Here is a 21,411-nt window from a genome sequence, read left to right as displayed (position 1 = left end):
AAAAATGTATAATAATTTTATAATATAATTTATAATAACTTATTATATAAAAATTGATAATAAGTTGTTATGTGTGTTCAGATGTTTTAACATCTATTGGTTTAAAAAAGAAAAATTACTGCAAATGCAGTATATCTCGTTGCGAACATTAAGCACTGCAATTGAAAGTAACGACATCAAAGCAATGGGCGATAAACTTGACTTACGGGAATTATTGAAATAGAATTTTATCATTTTTTCTCCTTTTCTTTTTCTTGCAATGTTATCCCGTTGATGACCTACATCTCGAAAACTCGTGGAGTAATCAAATTCAATGCCCATTCGCAACTCTTTTTTTAAAAAAATTCGTATCTACACGCAGTAGACATAACTTCGAGCTGAATCATATTTATGGTATAATAAACTTCAATGACAGAGTAATAAAGAAAATTTATAATCGATTATTCAACACTGTTGGTGAAATAAATAGAGATACCATATGCAAAAGATGGTATGGTTATATACATTTTTCTCTGTACATATGATAGATGTATATATCTAACATATAATGCATATAAGTAATTACTATAATAATTAATAAATTATGTGTCGTATATTCAGTGACCAAATTTTTCGAAAAAATTAATAAACCCAAAATTTATTAATATAAAAATAATAAGTTGTAAAAAATAAAAAAAGATTCCTTGCAAATAAAACTTTCAGAATTAATATTCCAGTGTCATTAGTAAAAATTTAAGTCCGACAGCTTAAAAGTCAAAGATTTATTTCGATATTGAAATTTAAACGAACGCAAATTTGAAGTAAAATTTGCATATTAAAGGAAAAAAATAATCGCGTTGGTTCAGTTAAGTTTCATTCATAGCCTGCTATTAATCTCTGTATGAACGTTTCTATTCGGTAATAAACCTTGAATCGACGTTTCGAGATGTAGAATGGATCGTAAAATATAGCCTATTATTAATAACCTATTGTTATATTCCCATTGATAACTATACTGATCCATTTGTGTTTGCGTGCAGACTGTTGGCGAGGAGACCATTTGCCGTTTCGACGCGACTCGTTATGCAAAAGGTTGCATTCCCGTCGCTGAGCTACGAGAAGACATGCATCAGACTATGCACAGATATTGTTCGGTGTTTAGAACCTGTCATATACTGCAGCGTGGATGTCGTGAAATGACGCGACTGTATACCTGTGATTTGCCGGATATATGTGTAGGTGAATTGATCGAAATGTTCCACTTACGTAAGATCGAGCTATACATAGCGTCTTGAGCCCCTCGGCGTTCAATTTTTCTTTCTATCACGATGATTATATAATTGTTAATTAGTATGCCACACGCATTAGCGGTTGTTTCACGAGGGTGTCCCGCGTAACTGGTGCAGGCTCTATTATTGTAGCGAATGAGGAAAATGGGAAGAAATATAAAGTAACGTCGAACGAAGTATATTTGAGATGAAATTAACTTTATACATTTTTAAATGCGTCAATGCATTTTAAAGGTGCAACTACAGATGCAACTTTTACTTTTGGGACACCGCGTATATACCTTGCGTAATTATTTTTATTAATATTTTCTGTTAGTATTGTTTTATTTTGTATTTATATTTTTGGATAATTCAGAAAGTTGTATAGGGTATTTAATTAATATATATTAATATGTATATAGGTATCTTCTGTATTTTTAAAACGTTATATCTTGCTATTTTTAATGATGATGTAAACATTTTAATAACGTTATAAGAAAATGTGTCATTACCATACCGTACAAAAAATACTTTATTAACTAACAAATTTGCAAACGAGAAATAACTAGAAATATGTAGTCAATTTTATAGAACAACAAAATTGTACTTTTGTTTCATTTTTTAATTGTTATGTGATACTGATAAGCAAAGTAATTACAATGAGGTAATCATGTGACATTATATAGCATAAGCATAGCAACTATATAAATTATACATAACAAGACCATCGACATAAGATATTCATGACGCAAGTGGCGTGTATAAAACGTTATGTAAAAACCATCACCAAACATATCCGTTTCAACGCGAGTGTCATTTATTTAAAAATCAATTAATTTGAATTCTACAACTCACTAAAACACTCGATTATTTCGCAAATAATTTCTAATTACTTCAAATATTCCACATTACCAAGCTTATCATTTCTGCCCAATACTTTTCCTAACCTCGAAAATTACTCTAGACGTTAAATACGTTCTTAATCATTTTAACCAACTTGAAACCTTTTAAATCTTTGTGAAATTACCCTAGGTTCAGGACCAGTCTCTAATCTGGAACACAGAGCTATTAGAAGCGATAGAGTTACAAAACATGATGCTAGTTTGCATGCATATCGTTTATGCGGCAGAGAACAGGAAAGAGTCTCGGGGATCACATGCCCGGGATGATTACAAAGTATATGCAATTTTCACAGCTTTTATAAGATCTATTAACATTTTCGGCGAAATTGAACCATTTTATGCTTGGATTATTATGCTCGCAGGAACGAATCGACGAGTATGATTACTCGAAGCCTATCGAAAATCAGAAGAAACGACCATACAGCGAACACTGGCGTAAACATACCCTCACGTGGGCTCGAGCAGATGGCACGGTGAGTTATCGCAATTGCCCATTTTGAATTTATCGTTCTGTTCAACCTCGTGTACACGTCAACGTACATTTCAATTATACAATCGATTTTTTTTTCTTTTTTAAAGAATGTTTTGCTTTCAATTTTTTCCACTTTTATACTTAATTATAATTCTTTTTACTCTATATTATTTTTTAATTATCGATAACCAAACTGATGATTATTTTTTGGAGGGTCTTATGGTATTTAATAATACGATATAATTCATTATTAGGCTATCTTATTTAGCATAAGCAGTTTATGGATTTTTACAAAACGTAATGTGGAAGTTCAGTATAGTGGTTTCTTGTTATAATTAGAGAGTAAAATGAAACAATTGTGTTTCAATATTTAAGAAGCTAAATCTAGAGAAACAATAGCAATAAACAATTGTTATAGAAATATAAACATAGGTCTGGATTGGGAAGTGCAAAATAAAAGTGTACCTACGTTTCAACGAAATTAAAAAATTCATAGTAATATTCAATCTATATATATATAAATTCCACTAAATTCCACTGTACTTTGTGCTATAATAAGATACGTGGATACGTTTCAGTCCAGCGTATTTCGTGGCATTACAATCATTTCTTTTGCTTATCAGTGAAACCGAATGGTACCAGGCACTCAATTTCTGAGTCTCTGACTGTCGCTAATACTGACGCAGAAAGCGAACGCTATCTAAACGTTGATAATGTTTAAAATCCTATCTCCGAATTAGAAGAAATAAAAATTACATTTCCTTATTTATGAAAACTAAACAAAAATTCGGATGTTTTATCCAATGTGATATTGTCCTATGTCGTGAATCTATGTCGATGATCCCTGAAATGAAAATTAAGAGAAAATAAAATAAAGATAAAAATGAAATAAAATAAAGATAAAAAACTTACTAAAATAAAGAAAAAGATGATCCCTGTGTATTAAACGCAGTACAATTGTGTGTCATGAGAACTGGAAGACTTGTATTCTTGAGATAAAGTCCTGTATTCTGGAGATAAAATATATTTGAATAGTAGTTTCTTTTTACTATAAGGAATTGAATAAAAATGAATATAGATAAGGAATTATGTATTTAAAAAAGAAATGAATGTTTAAATAGAATTTTTTAATAATAACAAAATGTTATTGACACCAAATTCTGGTTGAGATATAATTTCTGAGTGGTTACTAAACGTGTGATAGTATTCGAAAAGATAATAAAAGATATTAGATGTGTAAAACACTTATTTGTATGAATATAGAGTGCACTGTTTAACTATAATATTAACTATAATAATATATATAATAATTCTTGTAACATTTGAATAGTTTTGCATCTATTTTGCATATTTTTCCAATAATTTCATTAACACCATTAATTCGAATTAATTTATATTAAATATACCAAAAACTTGAAACATGTTAAAGATAAAAATTTAATAAATTAATTTAAATTAGAATATCTATTAATCCTGAAATCAATTGCAAGTATAGGTAACTGGAAATTATTCCTTAATTAAAACTGTCTTATTTTAAATCTAAGAAGCTATAGCTATATAACATTTTTAATTATTTTAGCACAAAAATTTATCTCTTCGAGAAATTAGCATATATTAGTTAACATAATTTCGAGAACATCGTTATACAAATATGACAACTCATTAAGTGACTGAAACAGACTTCTGCATTAAATTAAGCCCTAAAATGAAAAATAACCGCACTGATGAATAATGCTGTGAGATAACTACTCAAACAGAAGTTATCACTCACACGATATGTTAAATTATGAGCAAAAGAAGACTATTTATTCTACAAAATGGTAAAATGCTAGGTACCATTAGGTACACTAGGTATATATATATACTAGATATCACTCTTTATAAAAATATCCATTTATATAACAATTTCTATTCTATCTCATGCTCTAGATTTACGACGAAAATGTAACGATAATTCCAAATCTCTTATTTAATATTATTTCTATATCCCACCTAGTACATAGAATCATACCAATAATATACTAATATTTATTTAATAATATCTATTCAATAATAAATAAAAAACAAACCAACTGAACTTCCACCAAATAAACGAAAAAGCAAAGAATCGAATTATCATTATTAGACAAAATTCTATCCATTTTGCAATACAAAATTAGAAATGAAGAAAAATAAAGGAATTAAGATCTAACGCGTATTCCTCTTCCTAGTTGTCTCTCAAGAACGCACACTCTATCGATTACGTTGAGATTCGCGAGATTGTACAATGTTGCAATTAAATAATTTTTCTTAATCATTGAAGACGTGAAAAACATTTGCACTGCTTTTGCAGATCAGTATTTCTTATCGTCCTGTCATCGACACAACACTGGACGAAGCAGAGGCCCAACACGTTCCTCCAACAGTTCGAGTATATTAATACGACGATATTATTATAAGACCATATGTTATAAGACGATCCAGAACTTTTCCTTTCCGTTCTTTTCAATCTTTTTGACACACCATCGATAACCAACATTCTTCGTATTAACATGGCCGATAACGCTGACACGAGCCACGTTCGTTATCTTGGAATTACAAGAGCAACGTACACATATAGGTTTCGCCTCTGCTCTATATGTCGTTTATTTACTGGTTCGAACGGTGCTATGGCAATTAATTAATTCCAACCGGAGGCGCAGACCTGCCTGCCACCTTATTTGCATACTCCATCGACGGAACGCATCGCTTAACGACCGGAATCGCATCCTCCGGAGTGAAAGCCATCTTTTTCACACCGATTACGACCACTTTCCAACATTGTAACGCGATTAAAAATTAGCATCTGCTGCTCCTGAATTGCTCCCCGGCGAGGAGAAAGTAAAACGCTTTGTAAATTTTACGTCTGCACTCGTGAGATAGTCACCGATGGCTAATTGAAACGATGATAGGTGTTGCGTAATACATCCGACGCCTCGTGTTCCGTCAGTGACTCGTCTGAAATAATTGTTAAATAATCTTGACGTTAGAAAATGTCATATTTTCGTGGTTACCTGTTTTTCCTCGTGCAATTTCATATTCGAGAAAGGAATGTGTCTCTCTAGTTTTTCGAAAATATTTTCCGATCTGATTATCATCGGGAGGAATTTACGAAATTTCTACAGTTTGGAGAAATATTCCGAGAGTGATACACGTATCTTTCCTTGAATATTGCGAAACGGAATGCTATATGTGATGACCTTACGTTAATTTTTGTTCGATGCAGGTGACCGCGAGACCACAAAACCTTGATACTCTTTACTTGATTAGTTTGGCTCATTTCTGCTGTACAAAAAAATAAGAGAAAACGAGTGAGGAAATAAATTATAAGAGAACGCCGATTAAAAATAAATGCGAAACAGTGAAATGAAATATGAAATTTGTTCAATTATTTCGATAATTATTTCACGCGAGATTTCGTAAATTCAAATTTTTGCGCGTTGAGATTGCATTTATTTCGGAAGAATTATTGTAAGATTAAGAAATAACGCGAACGAAAAATACAAAGAGTATAAGATATTTGGAAACTAGGAAAATGTACGTTTTATAAGTAAATTTAAGATAAAAGTTCAACAAAATTTCAAAAATAGTAATATAAGTGAATAAAAGCCTCGAAGAACATGGTTTAGCTGTATGCAAAGGCTTAATTAAAAATATATATAAAATAATTTCATCATTTGATTGTATTGAATATAAGATGTAATAATTTCAAATATAATAACCTAAAAAGAAATTGTTAGTTTTTTATTACACAATTTTATAATTATATAATTTTCTTGCCTTTATAATAATTTCCTCATTGCAGAATTTGCCATCTATTTCATTCCTTTCATGTATTTTTCTAAACAATTAGAGTAATTCTACTCCTTTTTTGGTTAATTGGAAGATTAATCGAATAATTGACTTTAATCGAATATGTAAGGATATGTAAAATAAGAATTTCAAACATCGATTAAGTGCTAATGCGTTGCAAATTACAATTCAAATATTTATATAAAAATTGACACCGTTTTCATAAACAGAAAAACAAGCGCCAAAGATCAATGAAAAAGAAACAAATCACACGGAATAGTTAAGCATCTGTATTACCTACACTTTGGAATATGAGAATACTTCTACTAGTTATGGACGTGTGAGTGCAAGTTACCTGTTTCATAAACTACTCCTACACCGCTCAATACATGAATCGCAGTTGTATTAGTAACATCTGGTTGAACAGCCTGTCTATGTGATACCCCACCATATAGTATAAGATTTACCTATGTATATAGAGACGAGCCTACGAAGAATCAACCAATAGGGAAACGAAACATGCGTCGTGCCGCCAACCCCGGAGCACGACAAATCTTTCTCATTTTTTTTTTCTTTCTCCCCGTGCTGCAGGAAATAAAGCTCGGTAAAGCAGGAGCACCGTTAGTAGCTGTGTTAACAACCTCGTAAAATGTGAGAATTTTTGCGAAATCAATGACTGTGGAATTCAAAACACAAACAATCGCGGACTCTGAACTTTTCTGAAATACCGTACCGTATACATTTAAAATCCGATTCGCGTACAACCGATGTTCTATCAAATGATAAATTATCAAATTTAAATTTTGGAGGATAAAGGCTATATAACTGTAAATAGATCTACGTTTTCAGTGACAAAGCTTTTCAGCTTTTATTATCATTTTTAAATTATATCGATGCATATAAAAATTTATTATTTAAATTTTAGATATTTAAGTTCTTCAGATTAATATTCGTCGTTTAGAGTACAAGTAAGAGTATGATGTACATCGCATAGGTTATAACGAGTACTTTCCCTTTAGAACCCACGCAATTGTACAGCTACATAATTCGAAATACCGTTAACACCCCATCATACATAAAGTGAAATGAGAACCACTTGATTTCTTTCGCGGTATCGTTTGATTTTCCCGCCCACAGTTAACTACTGTTCGTGACGTTAACTTCGAAATCTCGAAAAACAAGGAATTAATATTAAAGCATTTATACATTATCGGTGCTAAAGACAATCGAAGCATACAAACGATCAACAATGAGAACGAAATCAAAAATTAGTGAATACCTCAAAGGTGAGGTTATCTCATGACGATACGATTGGCAGCACTGGTATTCATCAGGGAGCTTCCGCCAGTAGTCGGTACTCAACCGACTTGAACGCTTCACGTCGCCGTGCAAGAAGTGCGGGAGTGAAGTTAACAAAAATTGGGGTTAGTTACACGGTGTAGCCGAATCGCGCATTCAACAAAAAGGTGCGCGTGTCACTGTTAAAAACAAAATTTTCACTTAGACAAGTGACATTACATCAAGATGAGTGGTCTATTGAAGCTGTCGTCTTTACTGGCAAAGAATCCTCCCACGACGACGTTGGTAGGTTGGTTTTCGTTAAGTTACATAATTTTTAATCTAACAATGATCCACCTTTACTGTATAATACTCGGCATTGATCAATTACGTAAGTTTACTAACACGTATTAGCGTATACCTGTACCGATCCTCCCGTAAAATTCTCTTCATTATCAGCATCTCATAGTCTTTTATAACTATCTAAAAAGGACGAATAAATTGGTACTGCAAATACAATAATTGAATTGATAACAGTTTGAATGATATCGAAGTACATAGGAGAATGTTTAGCAGACGATTCTAACATCGAATATCTTTTTTTGCCGCACTTCCCTCATTTCATACGCGCCACCCCGTAACTAGCCGGCCTGCACAATATTCATGATTTTTCACTGCAAAGTAGGTAACGGTGATTCTAATTTCCGTTATCTATGCTAAACAAACAATTATTTGCGCCTTTTCTACCTCGATATCGAGCCCAAATACGCGACAATGAGACCGACTGCCGTATCACGTTTTAGAAGTTTAATTATAATTGCGGATGAGTTACCGGCACGGGAAGCTGACATTAGCGCGAAATTACACTCTTTAAATTATGATTTCATCTATTATAAAGTTATTGACTTTATCGTCTTGAGGTTTTTCCGCCTTATTCATCATTCTATATTCAACGCAAATGAAAATACAATAGAATTATTTTAGATAATAACTAAGTTTTAATCTCGTTCATTTATTTCGTATTTAGTGATATCTCATGAAACTCACTAGATTTTAAATAAATTTTGTAACACTGTAAAGTTTTGTTTAATATATCAGTTGAATATAGAAGATTGAAATTTAAATGTAATGTAGAATAAATAGTTTGTCACGAACCACGTATCATTCCCCTTAGCCTCCATATGGTGAATGATATTCATAGGTACTAGTATTATGGTTTTATTGTGAAATCGTTATTTTCTATCATATGAGTTATTACTTCTTGCCATGTAATCAGCTTTTAATTATTTATGTGACTAGTTTAATAAATAATGGCCTATTAGTACATTTTTTCATTATATTACAATAAAATTGTTCGAAACGCATTAACCTTGTTTGTGACATCGTAAATCACGAGTCTTTATTAATTACATAATTTTATATTTTATATATCATTATTATATTTTTATCCTTAGTAAAATAAATCATTATTATTAAAACAAGTTTAAAAAATTATAATAACGTTAGTTATTACAAAAAATATTATTTTTATGTACATATTAAATACATACATAATACATACAACAAACATATTTAAAAATTGTCGGGATGTGATTTTATTGCGAAAAGTGTTATTCAAGATTAAATGTTCGTTCACAGATTGCTGGTGTTGCAATGTCAGTGAAAATGAATATATCACGAGAGAAATAAGTGTTAATATCGAACTACGGCCGAATTATTTATTAAATCGACTCGTGTTTTATAATGATTTAAATAGTGTCATGTTGCTTTTTTCAATTCAGTTTCTAAAACGGTTTTGTGTTTTATAAATAGAGTATTAATGCAATGTGGTTATACTATGTGTATATATATATATATATATATATATAGCCATGTATATAAGAACATGCATACACTCATACATGCTAGTTCAGACTGTATAGAGATAAGATGCAACCATGATTTTGTAATTAGTATATATATATCTTTATTAGTTCTAACCAACTTTCATATATTTATATTATTTCAGAATAAATTGGGATTACCTGTTATCGCAAATCGCAAATTGCATTATACACCAAATAGCAAAGCTGCAAAAGTTTCAGATGGCATTTCTAAGCAATATCCATTGATAGATCATACCTATGACGCTGTTGTTGTGGGTGCTGGTGGAGCAGGATTACGTGCAGCTTATGGCTTAGTTGCTGAAGGGTTTAAGACAGCTGTTATTACTAAACTATTTCCTACAAGATCACATACTGTTGCTGCACAAGGAGGTATCAATGCTGCTTTGGGTAATATGGAGGATGATAACTGGCAATGGCACATGTATGATACTGTTAAGGGATCTGACTGGTTGGGTGACCAAGATGCTATTCATTACATGACACGCGAAGCCCCAAAGGCAGTCATTGAATTAGAGAATTGTGGCATGCCTTTCAGTCGAACTACAGATGGTAATACTGTTATAATGTACACTGTTTTATAGTTTATGTAAAAACTGAATAACATTATATATTATATATATTATACATTATATATTTGCAAAGAAAAACACTTTCGTAATATGTGAAAGAATATATGATTTTTCAAATAACAAATTACACTATGGAAGAAATCATCACATCCATTGATAAGTACAATTACATTTGTATAATTAATTGTTATGTGCTCATATCTTCATTTGTATTTGTGCCTGATGTATCTGAGCTGATTGAACCACTATCTGATTCAGTATCATATTTTTTCTTGGTAGACTTTTTTGTTTCCTATAACCAGAAACTCACTTATTACATAATATACATAAATATATTACATTTATAAGAAATTAGAAGTTATAGTTTTAAACAAATAGTATATTAACATTTTCTTTTTTTTCTTTCTTGCCAATCTTTTCTTGTTTCTGTGTCTCTTCATTCCTTGGTTGTACTATACCGTTATCAAGTTTATTTATATTTTCAATTTTTTGTTGATTTTGCTTTTTATTTTTAATACTCATAGCTGCTTTTATATATGGCTGCTTTTCATCAGACGACATTTTCTCCCATATTTTACTAGCCATTTCAAATATTTTTGTACTTTTGACACCAGTAAAATTCTGTAAATATGTTTTTGTGTTTATTAGTAATTATACAGATATAATTTCTATGTATTTAATTACTTGACTAAAGTCCTGAATAAAATTTATAAAAGCATTAGAACTTATCCATTGTTTAGAGCTTTTATGTGGTGACCGAGAACGAGAATGGGTCCTTTGTTTCCGTTGTGGTATTGAATTTATGCTTGAATTAAATAAATAATAAGTATAGGCAGTAATTATCTATATCACGATAACTAATGAATTTACAATAAACCAATCATAAAAATAAATAATAAAAATGTAAAATTTACTTATTTGGTTTCACTCTGTAATCTGATTCAGAGTCTCTTATTTTTTGAAAATTATTCTTATAATTTCTTTTGCACTTCTCTTCTTTATAATTTTCTTCGATAGATTTAGTATAATTTTGCTTTCCATTTCTATTTTCATCCATAATTAAAATATATATAGTTTATGCTTTCTTGATATTTATAATAGTTTCAGCATTGTTACTTATAAATATGTTATTTTAAAAAAATATTTATTATCACTAATAAATTTTGTTATATTACGAAAAATGTTCATAAAAATTTATAATTGTCATTTAGAAATAATAAGTCACATTTTGTGGTTACTATGTACTTAACTATTGTTACATTTCTACTGATAATGTGGATATGTTCATGTACATGAAAAGTTTTCATTTTAGAGCAATATTTGCATGTGGACAAAAAATAATAAAAGATATGTGATATATAATATGTTATATAAAATAAATATAAAGAATTATACAAGTCAAATGAAAAATTGTATCTAAGATAATGATTTTTATTATAGGCAAAATATATCAACGTGCTTTTGGTGGACAATCTCTGAAATTTGGAAAAGGTGGCCAAGCTCATAGATGTTGCTGTGTAGCAGACAGAACTGGACATTCTTTACTTCATACATTGTATGGTCAATCATTGAGCTATGACTGCAACTATTTTGTTGAATACTTTGCTCTGGATTTACTAATGGAAGATGGAGAATGTAGAGGAGTGATTGCCCTTTGTTTGGAAGATGGTACACTTCATCGTTTTCATGCTAAGAACACAGTCTTAGCAACTGGAGGATATGGACGTGCATATTTCTCTTGCACATCTGCTCACACATGTACTGGTGATGGCACTGCAATGATATCTAGAGCTAATTTGCCTAATCAAGACTTGGAATTCGTGCAGTTCCATCCTACTGGTATAAAATAATGTGCAAATATTTACTTGATTTCCATGCTCAAATATTAACATTATAGACTTATAAAATTGTTTACAATTTTAGGAATATATGGAGCTGGTTGCCTCATCACAGAAGGCAGTCGCGGTGAAGGAGGCTACCTCGTAAATAGTGAAGGTGAAAGGTTTATGGAACGTTATGCTCCAGTCGCAAAAGATTTAGCCTCTAGGGATGTTGTATCTAGGTCTATGACTATTGAAATCCGGGAAGGCAGGTAAGTCATATAAATCGAAAGACGTATAGGATGTCATGAAATCGTGCAATGAATGAAAATATAAAATTTTTTCAAAATTCTCTTAGTATTTTGTTGTCTAGAAATACTAATAACAAGAATTTATTTTTTATTCTTGTTAATAGTATATAAGTTTATAAAGTATCTATATATCAAATTATATTTAAAACATTGAGCTTTGTGTTATTATTAATTAATACTTCATTATGCAGAAACTATAAATTCTTTTTGGAGATTTCAAACACATTATTGTAATATTAAATGTCTTATTGAGCACATGCAACACAAGTATTTAATAGAATATATATTTAAATATATATTATTTTTAATAAATATTTAAATAATCTTCTTCATGATAGTTTATTTATACACGTAATTTAATTTAGAGGTGTTGGCCCCGAGAAGGATCATATTTATTTACAACTCCATCATTTGCCACCTGAACAGTTAGCAGCCAGATTACCTGGAATCTCAGAAACGGCAATGATATTTGCTGGAGTCGATGTAACGAGAGAACCTATTCCGGTTATACCTACGGTACATTATAATATGGGTAGGCGTTTAATTTCATTAAAAATTAACTGCTAAATATTATAGGTATTGCGAATTTAATAATTTCATATTATTAAAAATTGAATTATATAGGAGGAATACCTACAAATTATAAAGGACAGGTTCTAACAAGGGCAAATAACCAGGATACAGTTGTTCCTGGACTTTACGCTTGTGGAGAGTCAGCTTGCGCATCTGTTCACGGTGCTAACCGACTTGGTGCAAATTCATTATTAGATTTAGTTGTATTTGGTCGCGCTTGTGCTAAAACAATTGCAATGGAAAATAAGCCATCACAATCTATTGGGCCCCTGAAATTTGTTTGTATCTTTCTTTTTACAATAACCACTAACTAGTATAATACAAAAATCGATTACCATAATTTAAATATGATTTAGAATGCCGGAGAAGAAACTGTGGCGAATTTGGATTGGCTTAGAAATGCGAATGGTAGTATTCCCACCGCGGACTTAAGATTGAGCCTGCAAAAAACCATGCAAACTCATGCAGCTGTGTTTAGAACGGCTGAAACATTACAAGAAGGTAGAATTTTTGAAAAATTACTTTTTCAGTTTTAAAATTAATTTTTCAAAATTAATTTTTAAAATTACTTTAAACATTGATAAAAATTGTTATATCTTAAAATTATGTTAGGTTGTCAGAAGGTGTCAGCTTTATACAAAAAAATGAATGACCTTAAGGTTGCGGACAGATCTATGATATGGAATTCTGACCTTATAGAATCTCTCGAATTACAAAACTTGATGATTAACGCTGTGCAAACAATAGTAGCTGCTGAAAATAGAAAAGAAAGTCGTGGCGCTCATGCGCGTGAAGATTTTAAAGATAGAATTGACGAATACGATTACAGTAAACCAATCGAAAACCAACAGCCAAAACCACTGGATCAGCATTGGCGAAAACACACACTCACAAAAGTTAATGTTAGAACAGGAGAAGTAAGTAGTATTAAATCATACGTAAATTCCAATATTTCTTTTTTATCAACTTAATAAATTAAATTTGTTTTTCAGGTATCTATCGATTTCAGACCAGTCATAGACAATACTCTAGACAAACAGGAATGTGCGACGGTTCCGCCCGCGATTCGTTCCTACTAGAGTTTTGTTTTAAGTAAATATGTAACATTAGCTTTCCTAGCTTTTTAATGAAATTTCTTCATCGTCATATATTTAAAAATTATCCGTTTGCGCGATTGTTTAATTTTTGTACAGGAGGGAACGACCGACAAGGAAAAGTTACCGATATTTTATCATTACAATGCAGCAACTTTATTTATTACTGCACATAAACCACGTCGTGCACCAAAGTGTAATTCTTGTCAATACTTGCACACGTTGCAAGCAAGATTAGTTGTCCTTGTAGGATAATGGTGCTGAGATTATCTTCATTATTTCAAAGAAGAGTTTGATCGATCTCTTAGCGAATCAATGCTACATTTATGTAAACTAAATAGTAAAATATTTTAGCGTGATTCAAGCAGCAAGTAATTTCACGCACAGATCTTTTAAGGAGGAACGTTCTCCCTACCTCTACGCGATGTATTCAGTATTTCTCTTTGTGCAATTCACAGTCGGAGTTATGTCTTTTTCTACCAAACAATTTTGCAAATTGTACCCAATAATATTAAGAGCTATTTAATGGAGATATTTTGTACGATACTTTATGAGCTAGTACTCCCTAAAAGGTTGTGCAGCGAAAGTATGCCACTTTCGATGCGGCTATATACTTAACGTTAACAGGTCAATGTAGAAACAGTCTTAATCAAGAGCAATAATTAAACTTAATGTGTTTGTGATTAAAACTTTTCAGTATTTGATATTCAATAATGAAATTTATTCTGTTTTGATGCAACACAATTTTATGTTTCTAGTTTGAAGTGTCAGTACTTATTTCAATATTCAGTCTCTATCGTGATTTTTTTTTTCTCTCATTTTTTTGGTAATCATGTTTCTATGTTGCCTGTTACAGTCGTGTGTCTTTATCGTACTATGTATTTCGCGAAATGCAAGTGAATAATATTGAAATCAAAAAGTACATGGATGAAATCATGTACTTTGTAATTTAATCTGAGTGAACATGCTACGCAGCATGCTAAAAGTGTACATAAGATTGTCAATAAACAAGAAACCTTCGTATACCTCTTTATTTAAATATTATTCTATATTAAGTAATCCTGTAAGTGCAAAATTTTACTTTTCATATGCATGATTGTGTACTATATGTGTATATCGTGTTTATAAACAACACCAATTTCTTTTGACGAATATCGTTTATTAAACCCATAATAATAATAATTTTAATGTTCTGGTCATAAATAAGAATTTTACGGATTAAATAAAAATTGCTACCAAACGTATTTTCTAAAGCATTAAACTAAAGCTCACAGCTGGGCTAATACTTCAGAAAATGGTCACGAGTTACAGTTTAATTTAAAATGAGCATGGACTTGATGAATATGTTCTCGCATACGAAACATTACACCATCAAAGAATACACAGATATGTTCAGAAATGAATCGTGCGCAAATTATGCAATACAATCATTTTACAAAAGCTAATGTTATAAACGTTTCGGTGATCGTTAAAAAAAAAGAACAGAGAATGAATGGTACAAATTTGATAAAATCATTGGCACCAACATAAATGCTTCTCTTTCATCATTTCTCTCGTGTAAACTACATATACATTATTTAGCTACAACTGAGTAGAAACATAATATTATGTGGAAAACAGTAAATAGAGGGTGATGCGCCTTTAGCTACTTCTTATTTGACAAATTTAAAAATCGCATTTTACAATAAAATTTCTACAGGTACGATGATTTATAATCGTACATCTTTTTCATCACAAATGCGGTGTACTTTCAACTCGTAAAAAGAAGTTTAATTCACGTTTACTAGCTTCTATATACTTCGGTCGATAATTCTTACGACTCTGCTTCTTAGGCTAATTTTTGTAGTTCTTGGCACTTAGCACCAACGTTTAGAAATGCAATTGCAGATGAAGACGTATCGTGCTTAATATAATTTCAAATTTCTATATTTCTATGAAATAAAGAGTTAATTGTCTGTACGCGTATATCGTATACATTTGGAAAGCTCCCATAACTGAATTAATCTTGATTAAGAATAAGTTAAGCAATTTTGTATGAGGTTGATACGTCTTTCAGTCCTACAAAAAACATTTTTGCGTGTTGTTTTGCAAATTTCTCTTAATTATCACATTTATATTTCAATAGAATGTATTAATATGAGGACACTTTCTAAAAAAAAAAAAATATATATATAATCCTTCAATATTTAGTGAAAATTTAGCTCCTAATTTTGATTTAATAAATCTTGCTATTGTATCAATAATTACATGAGTCATTTTTTTTAACTATTTTTTTTGTTTTTTTTTTGTTTTTATATTTTTTGGACTACATTTCGATTCAAGATACCAACTTTTTACAAATTGACCTAAGAGAAACTCGTATTACTTTTTAATCACGTAAAATGTTACTTAAACCTTGAACGTTGTGCATTCTTTCGAGACCAAAATTACGTTAGCTAATAAAGAAAGATCTAAAATGTATTTTTCGTTACAAGCTAAACGTGGGAATACTTATTACAGATCCGTAAAACACAGTGATATACACGCGTGCGCACGTGTTTAGTACTACTTATTCACGCTCTATTACCATTTCGCGCAAATATTTTCTTGCTACTTTTGTCAAAATATCGCAACCTTTTTTGGCAGCAAAATATATATAAAAGCTTATGTATGGAATTCGAATAACAGCTTGCATTGATGTTTCTCAATTAACCAATAAATTTACTAACCGCCATTTTCACCAAAACGTAATTACAATCCTGATTAGTTTTTCCCAAAGAATACAATTCTATAAATTCATCGAAATTGCGTTTTTAAAACCATTTTAATCATTATCGAACCTTTGCGTTTTTAAAACCATTTTAACCATTATCAATGTTTTGCACAGAATCGCATTGGAAAAATCATGGCGTGTGCCAAAATTTGCTACAGCGGTTAATATATGTTCCAAACAAAACGGGATTCAAAATTTACAATAATACAAGAGTATCGAACGTGGTATTGCATTATACCCTTGATTACGGATCTACCAAAAAGCAATCGTCAACAGCGAAAGTTCCACGCGATAATTCTTTGCTTTTTTTAAATCCAAGTGACGCTTTAATTCACAATGACGATGAAAACGGCGACGTTTGCTTGAGCTCTAAGAAGATTCTTCAGTAATCGACCATTCATGGTAATGCATCGTCAAACAGGAAGCCATGGGAGAAGAACGGTTGCATTGTCCGATGTTGCCCGTTCCGTTCTTACTCCTCAGGAACATAATGTATCATCTATGCATCCAGAATCCACATTCACACATTTCCGATTCGCACAATGGTGGTGGGGTGACGCTATATGGATGGTGATGGATTAAGTCTTGTGCATGGTTGACGGTACACGACGACGTCTCTCTATGCATTCGTCGTTGAACACCGTTCACGAGGTGGCTCGTAGCTTCTCCAACGCTGGCACCAATGGCTCCTCAATGGAAGGACCGCAACTCAGTCCACATTCGCCAATCCATCTTGCTTTTCCACTGGCGTGGGACTATAAAAGACAAAAAGTGGGATAATTTAATTTTTGTTTTATTATTATATTATGACAATGAATACAATATATGAATGTTTTACAACTCTTTAAAATATGACTAATATTTCTTTGCTAACACTGCATACATATAACAGTAATAACATTTTTTTTTCAAATTATGGTACACATGTTACATTTTTTTATATCAAACAATTGTACTATTTTTAGTGTGATGATGTCCATTATTGTTTCTCTGTCCCTAATTGCTCAGAAATTGTTATATAATTTATAGAATTTGCACTCTTTTCGATAAGATTAGATTTTGCAATATTTATATCCTTAAAGTTATAGACTTATTTTTTATACTGCTTGTAGAACTTCGTTATATTTTTACACGTAATTTTTCCATCTTCGATTGACGATTTTAAGAAAGTGAACTATAAAAACCTTATTAATATAAGCTGACATTAACCTCGCTCTCATCAACTGCCTCGCACGACCAAGTTTGTTAGGGCTTATCATGAACAAGGCGGCCGTTAATATGACCTTCGCGGTAACGCGTAGCTATTGTAAATGTCACTCACATAATCGATAAGTGCAACTGTTCGTCTTACGATTAACATCGAGCACCTGATTTAGACATTAAAAATGATTTTATTTTTCTTCTTTTTTTATTTTAATTCGGGTACTGTACAACTGGAACAGGTTCTGTATTTTTTATTTTCATTGTAATGAATGATTATAATTTCATTAAAAAAAAAAAAGATTACTGAAGATAACTAACCGTGGAAATTTTTACAGTGTTTACAAAGTACGCACCATGATTAAGGGCAAAAATAGATATTTACCATAGTAAGGTCGCGTTTCCACGAGGTGCGGCAACGTCCGTCACAAAGTGGGCACGGTCGTTGGAGGGAATAGCCACCGCATTCACTGCAGTCGAGAGAGACGTGATCTTCGCTCCACGAAACCCCACATCTGCAAACAAAATCCAGTTGGTTAAGAAAGGCTGACAACATTTTCGAATTACGTGGACTAATACTTATAACTGTAGACATAAAAGATATTATTTTTTAGTATTTATAATAATAGAAAGTACAATATAATGACATTATAGAGCAGTACAGTGATATTATAAAATATTAATTATTTAATAAAAATAAAGAAAATATATGTATGATGTATTTTTTTTCTTTTTACTCCTATTTTTTAATAAAATATTTTTCATGCTTAATGCCGAATTTATATAATATAGATTACAAATATATACTAAGACAAAATGATGAAATAATCCGAATGCTTTTTATTCATTTATTATCAATAATAGATTTTACTTTGTATTAAGTTACTTTTGTGATAATTAATAAGGTAACTTGATTGCACAATACAGTCCCTTAGTACCATGTCCCTATAATTATAAAATCATGCACTGGAAGTAATTGTAAACCCGATAGGTTATGAAAATGTCCTAAGTTCATCCCCAGCCAGTGCACTGCTGTATGAGAGCTTCTAACTGCGTTACATTTTTCTAAAATTGTATGGACTTGTATACTATCCTGCATTTTTTTTACGGCGTAGAATATTACAATATCATCGAGCCGATATTTATTGGTTTAATAAATTCAATAGATATCAATTTTAATTTCTTTTTACATTAAAGTTTGTATTTCTTTTCTTTTTTATATTATCATATTGAATAATTTTGAATTTCTGTCAATCTCATTTTTTAAATTTGGGGACCTCCAAAAGTAATGTATGGGTATTATGACAATTATGTATTAGTCAATCCTTTATATCATATTAACCGGTTAAAATGTCATATCCCTAAACATAAAATTATTTAAAAAGCTACAATGTAATTGAAAATGGCCTCATAGATCGCATGGCGATTAATTTTAACCAAATCTGCCATTTTGAATTACTCATGCTACAGCACCAGTGACGTAACAATCAGATTCGATTGGAACAATGCAGTCCAAGAATTATGGGGTTTAAACCGGATTTCTCCGTGGCATTTGATGCGTCTAATACGCGGCGGAACGTCTAAAACAAATTTAATCACCACAACTCCGGATCATGTCGGATTCTATTGTCGATCTATTGTCAGCTCGACGTCGCAACGGCTCGAAAGTTCAACTTTGCTTAGCCAGTCTCAGACCGTTCTCAGGATCCCTACTAGTCACGATCACTGCGCGCGCCTACATGTGATATATATATTGCGTTCCTAACCCCCCACTTGGTCGATAAGTGGGACGACAGAAATCGTGCATACAGGATGATCATGAGATGATTAGAAGTCAATAGCCCAAGGAGAGAGCGTAATTACTGGCCTATATTAAAAGTGATGTAGGGAAGTCGGGTTAATTGTTTTTGATAGCTTCTATTCTTGAGTCAACTACGGTATGTATCCACTTCTCGCCAGAAAATGCATAGCGTAATGTTGCCCATAGAATAAGGCAGTCAAGGGACTACCGAATTTTATAGGTTATTTTTACTACTATCAGCATGTGAGTACATTTGACGCAATCTATATTCCGATTCTGATTGTATTTTAATTATAACGATAATTTCTATTTTATTAACTTTTTGTAGGTCTGATTGTGATGTACTGAATTTAATTACTTTAAAATATAAACTGTATGCGACTTGACTATACTTTTTATACCACATGTAATTATCTATAAATGAAGCTATTAATCATAAGGTAAATAATTCATATTTACATTAGAATTAAAAGCAGTAGAGAATTACAAATTTAATTTTAATTATAGCGAGATTAATCTTCGAACGCAACTCTGCAGAACAAATTTATGATTTGGGAAATAAACCGAGCTGCAAGACTTACGTGAAACAAGAGTTCAGTTGAGCACGAAGTTCCTCAATGGTAAGGATCGTGTCCTGGTACTGAGGATGAGATCCTTGGAGGCCATCGTCAACACTCCCGCATGAACTGTGGCAGGACAAAGAAATGTTGCTCCTGGAAAAATAAAACAGGATATTCTTTAATATGACACATTACACAAAAATTTGTGTAATATTTTTTATTAGTAAATATAAACATTAACTTATTTTTATTACTTAAATGAATTAATTATAAAGGAATAAAAAATTTGTAATTTCTGTCAACAGAAATTCACAAGTTATTTTATAATTATATTTATAATGTTTATGGATACTTAAGCGAAATTGTGTACTGAAATAGACTTGAAAATTTTTAATTAAGCATAAAAATTGGTCGATGTTAATGGAGTTTGTTAACAAGCTTGTCAAATTACATTATACGCCGCGTCATAAAATTTACAGAAATTCACAGATGGTAGATGTAACACAAAAGAAATTAGCCAGAAATGTTCAAGCTGTAGAACGATGTTATAATACGAAATTACTCTGCACTGTGTGAATTTTATGATTATTATTCAATTAAAAAAGATGATTATAACTCAACACAATATTTAGTATTTAATACTATCAATTAATATTAATTGCATAATATTCAAACATTTAATTGCTTTCTTTACAACTTTATTATCTTCCTTTGCATTTTACAATTTACACAAAGTGAATTAGTTATTCAAAATCATGTAATATTTGTTCCTTAAACTATTACATTATCGTTCTTTTCAATATTCCAAGAAACGTAACTGGGAACGTCATTCTATGTTAATGCGAATAAATGGCTTTATATAAGATAGGAAAAAGTTTCATAGAAAAATTGAAATGATTATTATCTAACAAAAATCATTACTATTACTAGAAACGAGCACGAATTATGAATTTCGAAGTTTTGCACAATGTAAAAACACTAAACGAAGAAGTAGTTACAATACTATTACATTCTTCGTGTTAGAAAATATGTGATACGTAAGTGAAGACTACCTAAGTCAAGGGTAGATAATGTTGGTTCAGTAAAATTCCAAGAGCTAGAATTATGACATCTGTGATATTTGGCGATCGATCGCA

The 21,411-nt window shown here is 31.2% G+C and overlaps 4 protein-coding genes across 5 annotated transcripts in view; 2 read left to right on the top strand and 2 right to left on the bottom strand.

The window, feature by feature from the left end:
• LOC108545800 (succinate dehydrogenase [ubiquinone] flavoprotein subunit, mitochondrial) overlaps positions 1-5,995 on the top strand; it is an 18,587-nt gene extending 12,592 nt beyond the window's left edge. Inside the window, exons 10-13 of the mRNA XM_017897583.1 lie at positions 1,020-1,214; positions 2,280-2,423; positions 2,512-2,622; positions 4,954-5,995. Of these exons, the coding sequence (XP_017753072.1) occupies positions 1,020-1,214; positions 2,280-2,423; positions 2,512-2,622; positions 4,954-5,040 (537 nt within the window). The 3' untranslated portion in view covers positions 5,041-5,995. The remainder of the gene's footprint in view (positions 1-1,019; positions 1,215-2,279; positions 2,424-2,511; positions 2,623-4,953) is intronic.
• A 1,775-nt stretch (positions 5,996-7,770) lies between these two features.
• Positions 7,771-14,995, top strand: SdhA (succinate dehydrogenase, subunit A (flavoprotein)). Of its 2 annotated transcripts, XM_017897604.1 has the most exons (10): positions 7,771-8,015; positions 9,718-10,144; positions 11,605-12,003; positions 12,088-12,256; positions 12,661-12,827; positions 12,920-13,146; positions 13,225-13,369; positions 13,481-13,785; positions 13,861-13,960; positions 14,062-14,995. In XM_017897604.1, exons 1-9 carry the CDS (start codon positions 7,956-7,958, stop codon positions 13,945-13,947), a joined length of 1,986 nt encoding a protein of 661 aa, XP_017753093.1. In that variant the 5' UTR covers positions 7,771-7,955; the 3' UTR covers positions 13,948-13,960; positions 14,062-14,995. The 2 variants fall into 2 exon arrangements, with proteins under 2 accessions (XP_017753093.1, XP_017753092.1); XM_017897603.1 differs by having other exon boundaries at positions 13,861-14,995.
• LOC108545814 (uncharacterized) lies at positions 10,352-11,221 on the bottom strand. Its single transcript, XM_017897606.1, has 4 exons — positions 11,079-11,221; positions 10,849-10,969; positions 10,552-10,785; positions 10,352-10,456 (listed from the first exon to the last, which is right to left on the bottom strand). The coding sequence occupies exons 1-4, from the start codon at positions 11,219-11,221 to the stop codon at positions 10,352-10,354; spliced, it is 603 nt and encodes a 200-aa protein (XP_017753095.1).
• Positions 14,996-17,189: 2,194 nt separating the features above from the next.
• The window catches only part of Pino (protein pinocchio), a 133,225-nt gene continuing 129,003 nt past the window's right edge, over positions 17,190-21,411 (bottom strand). The window contains exons 4-6 of the mRNA XM_017897605.1: positions 20,297-20,428; positions 18,300-18,429; positions 17,190-17,469 (exon numbers count right to left, since the gene is read on the bottom strand). Of these exons, the coding sequence (XP_017753094.1) occupies positions 17,359-17,469; positions 18,300-18,429; positions 20,297-20,428 (373 nt within the window). The 3' untranslated portion in view covers positions 17,190-17,358. The remainder of the gene's footprint in view (positions 17,470-18,299; positions 18,430-20,296; positions 20,429-21,411) is intronic.

Source organism: Eufriesea mexicana, unplaced genomic scaffold, assembly GCF_001483705.2.
Source record: "Eufriesea mexicana isolate 0111107269 unplaced genomic scaffold, ASM148370v2 scaffold577, whole genome shotgun sequence".
In the NCBI taxonomy this organism is placed as follows: domain Eukaryota; kingdom Metazoa; phylum Arthropoda; class Insecta; order Hymenoptera; family Apidae; genus Eufriesea; species Eufriesea mexicana.
Note: the sequence above shows the minus strand (reverse complement) of the source record. Positions and strands in the feature narration are given on the sequence as shown.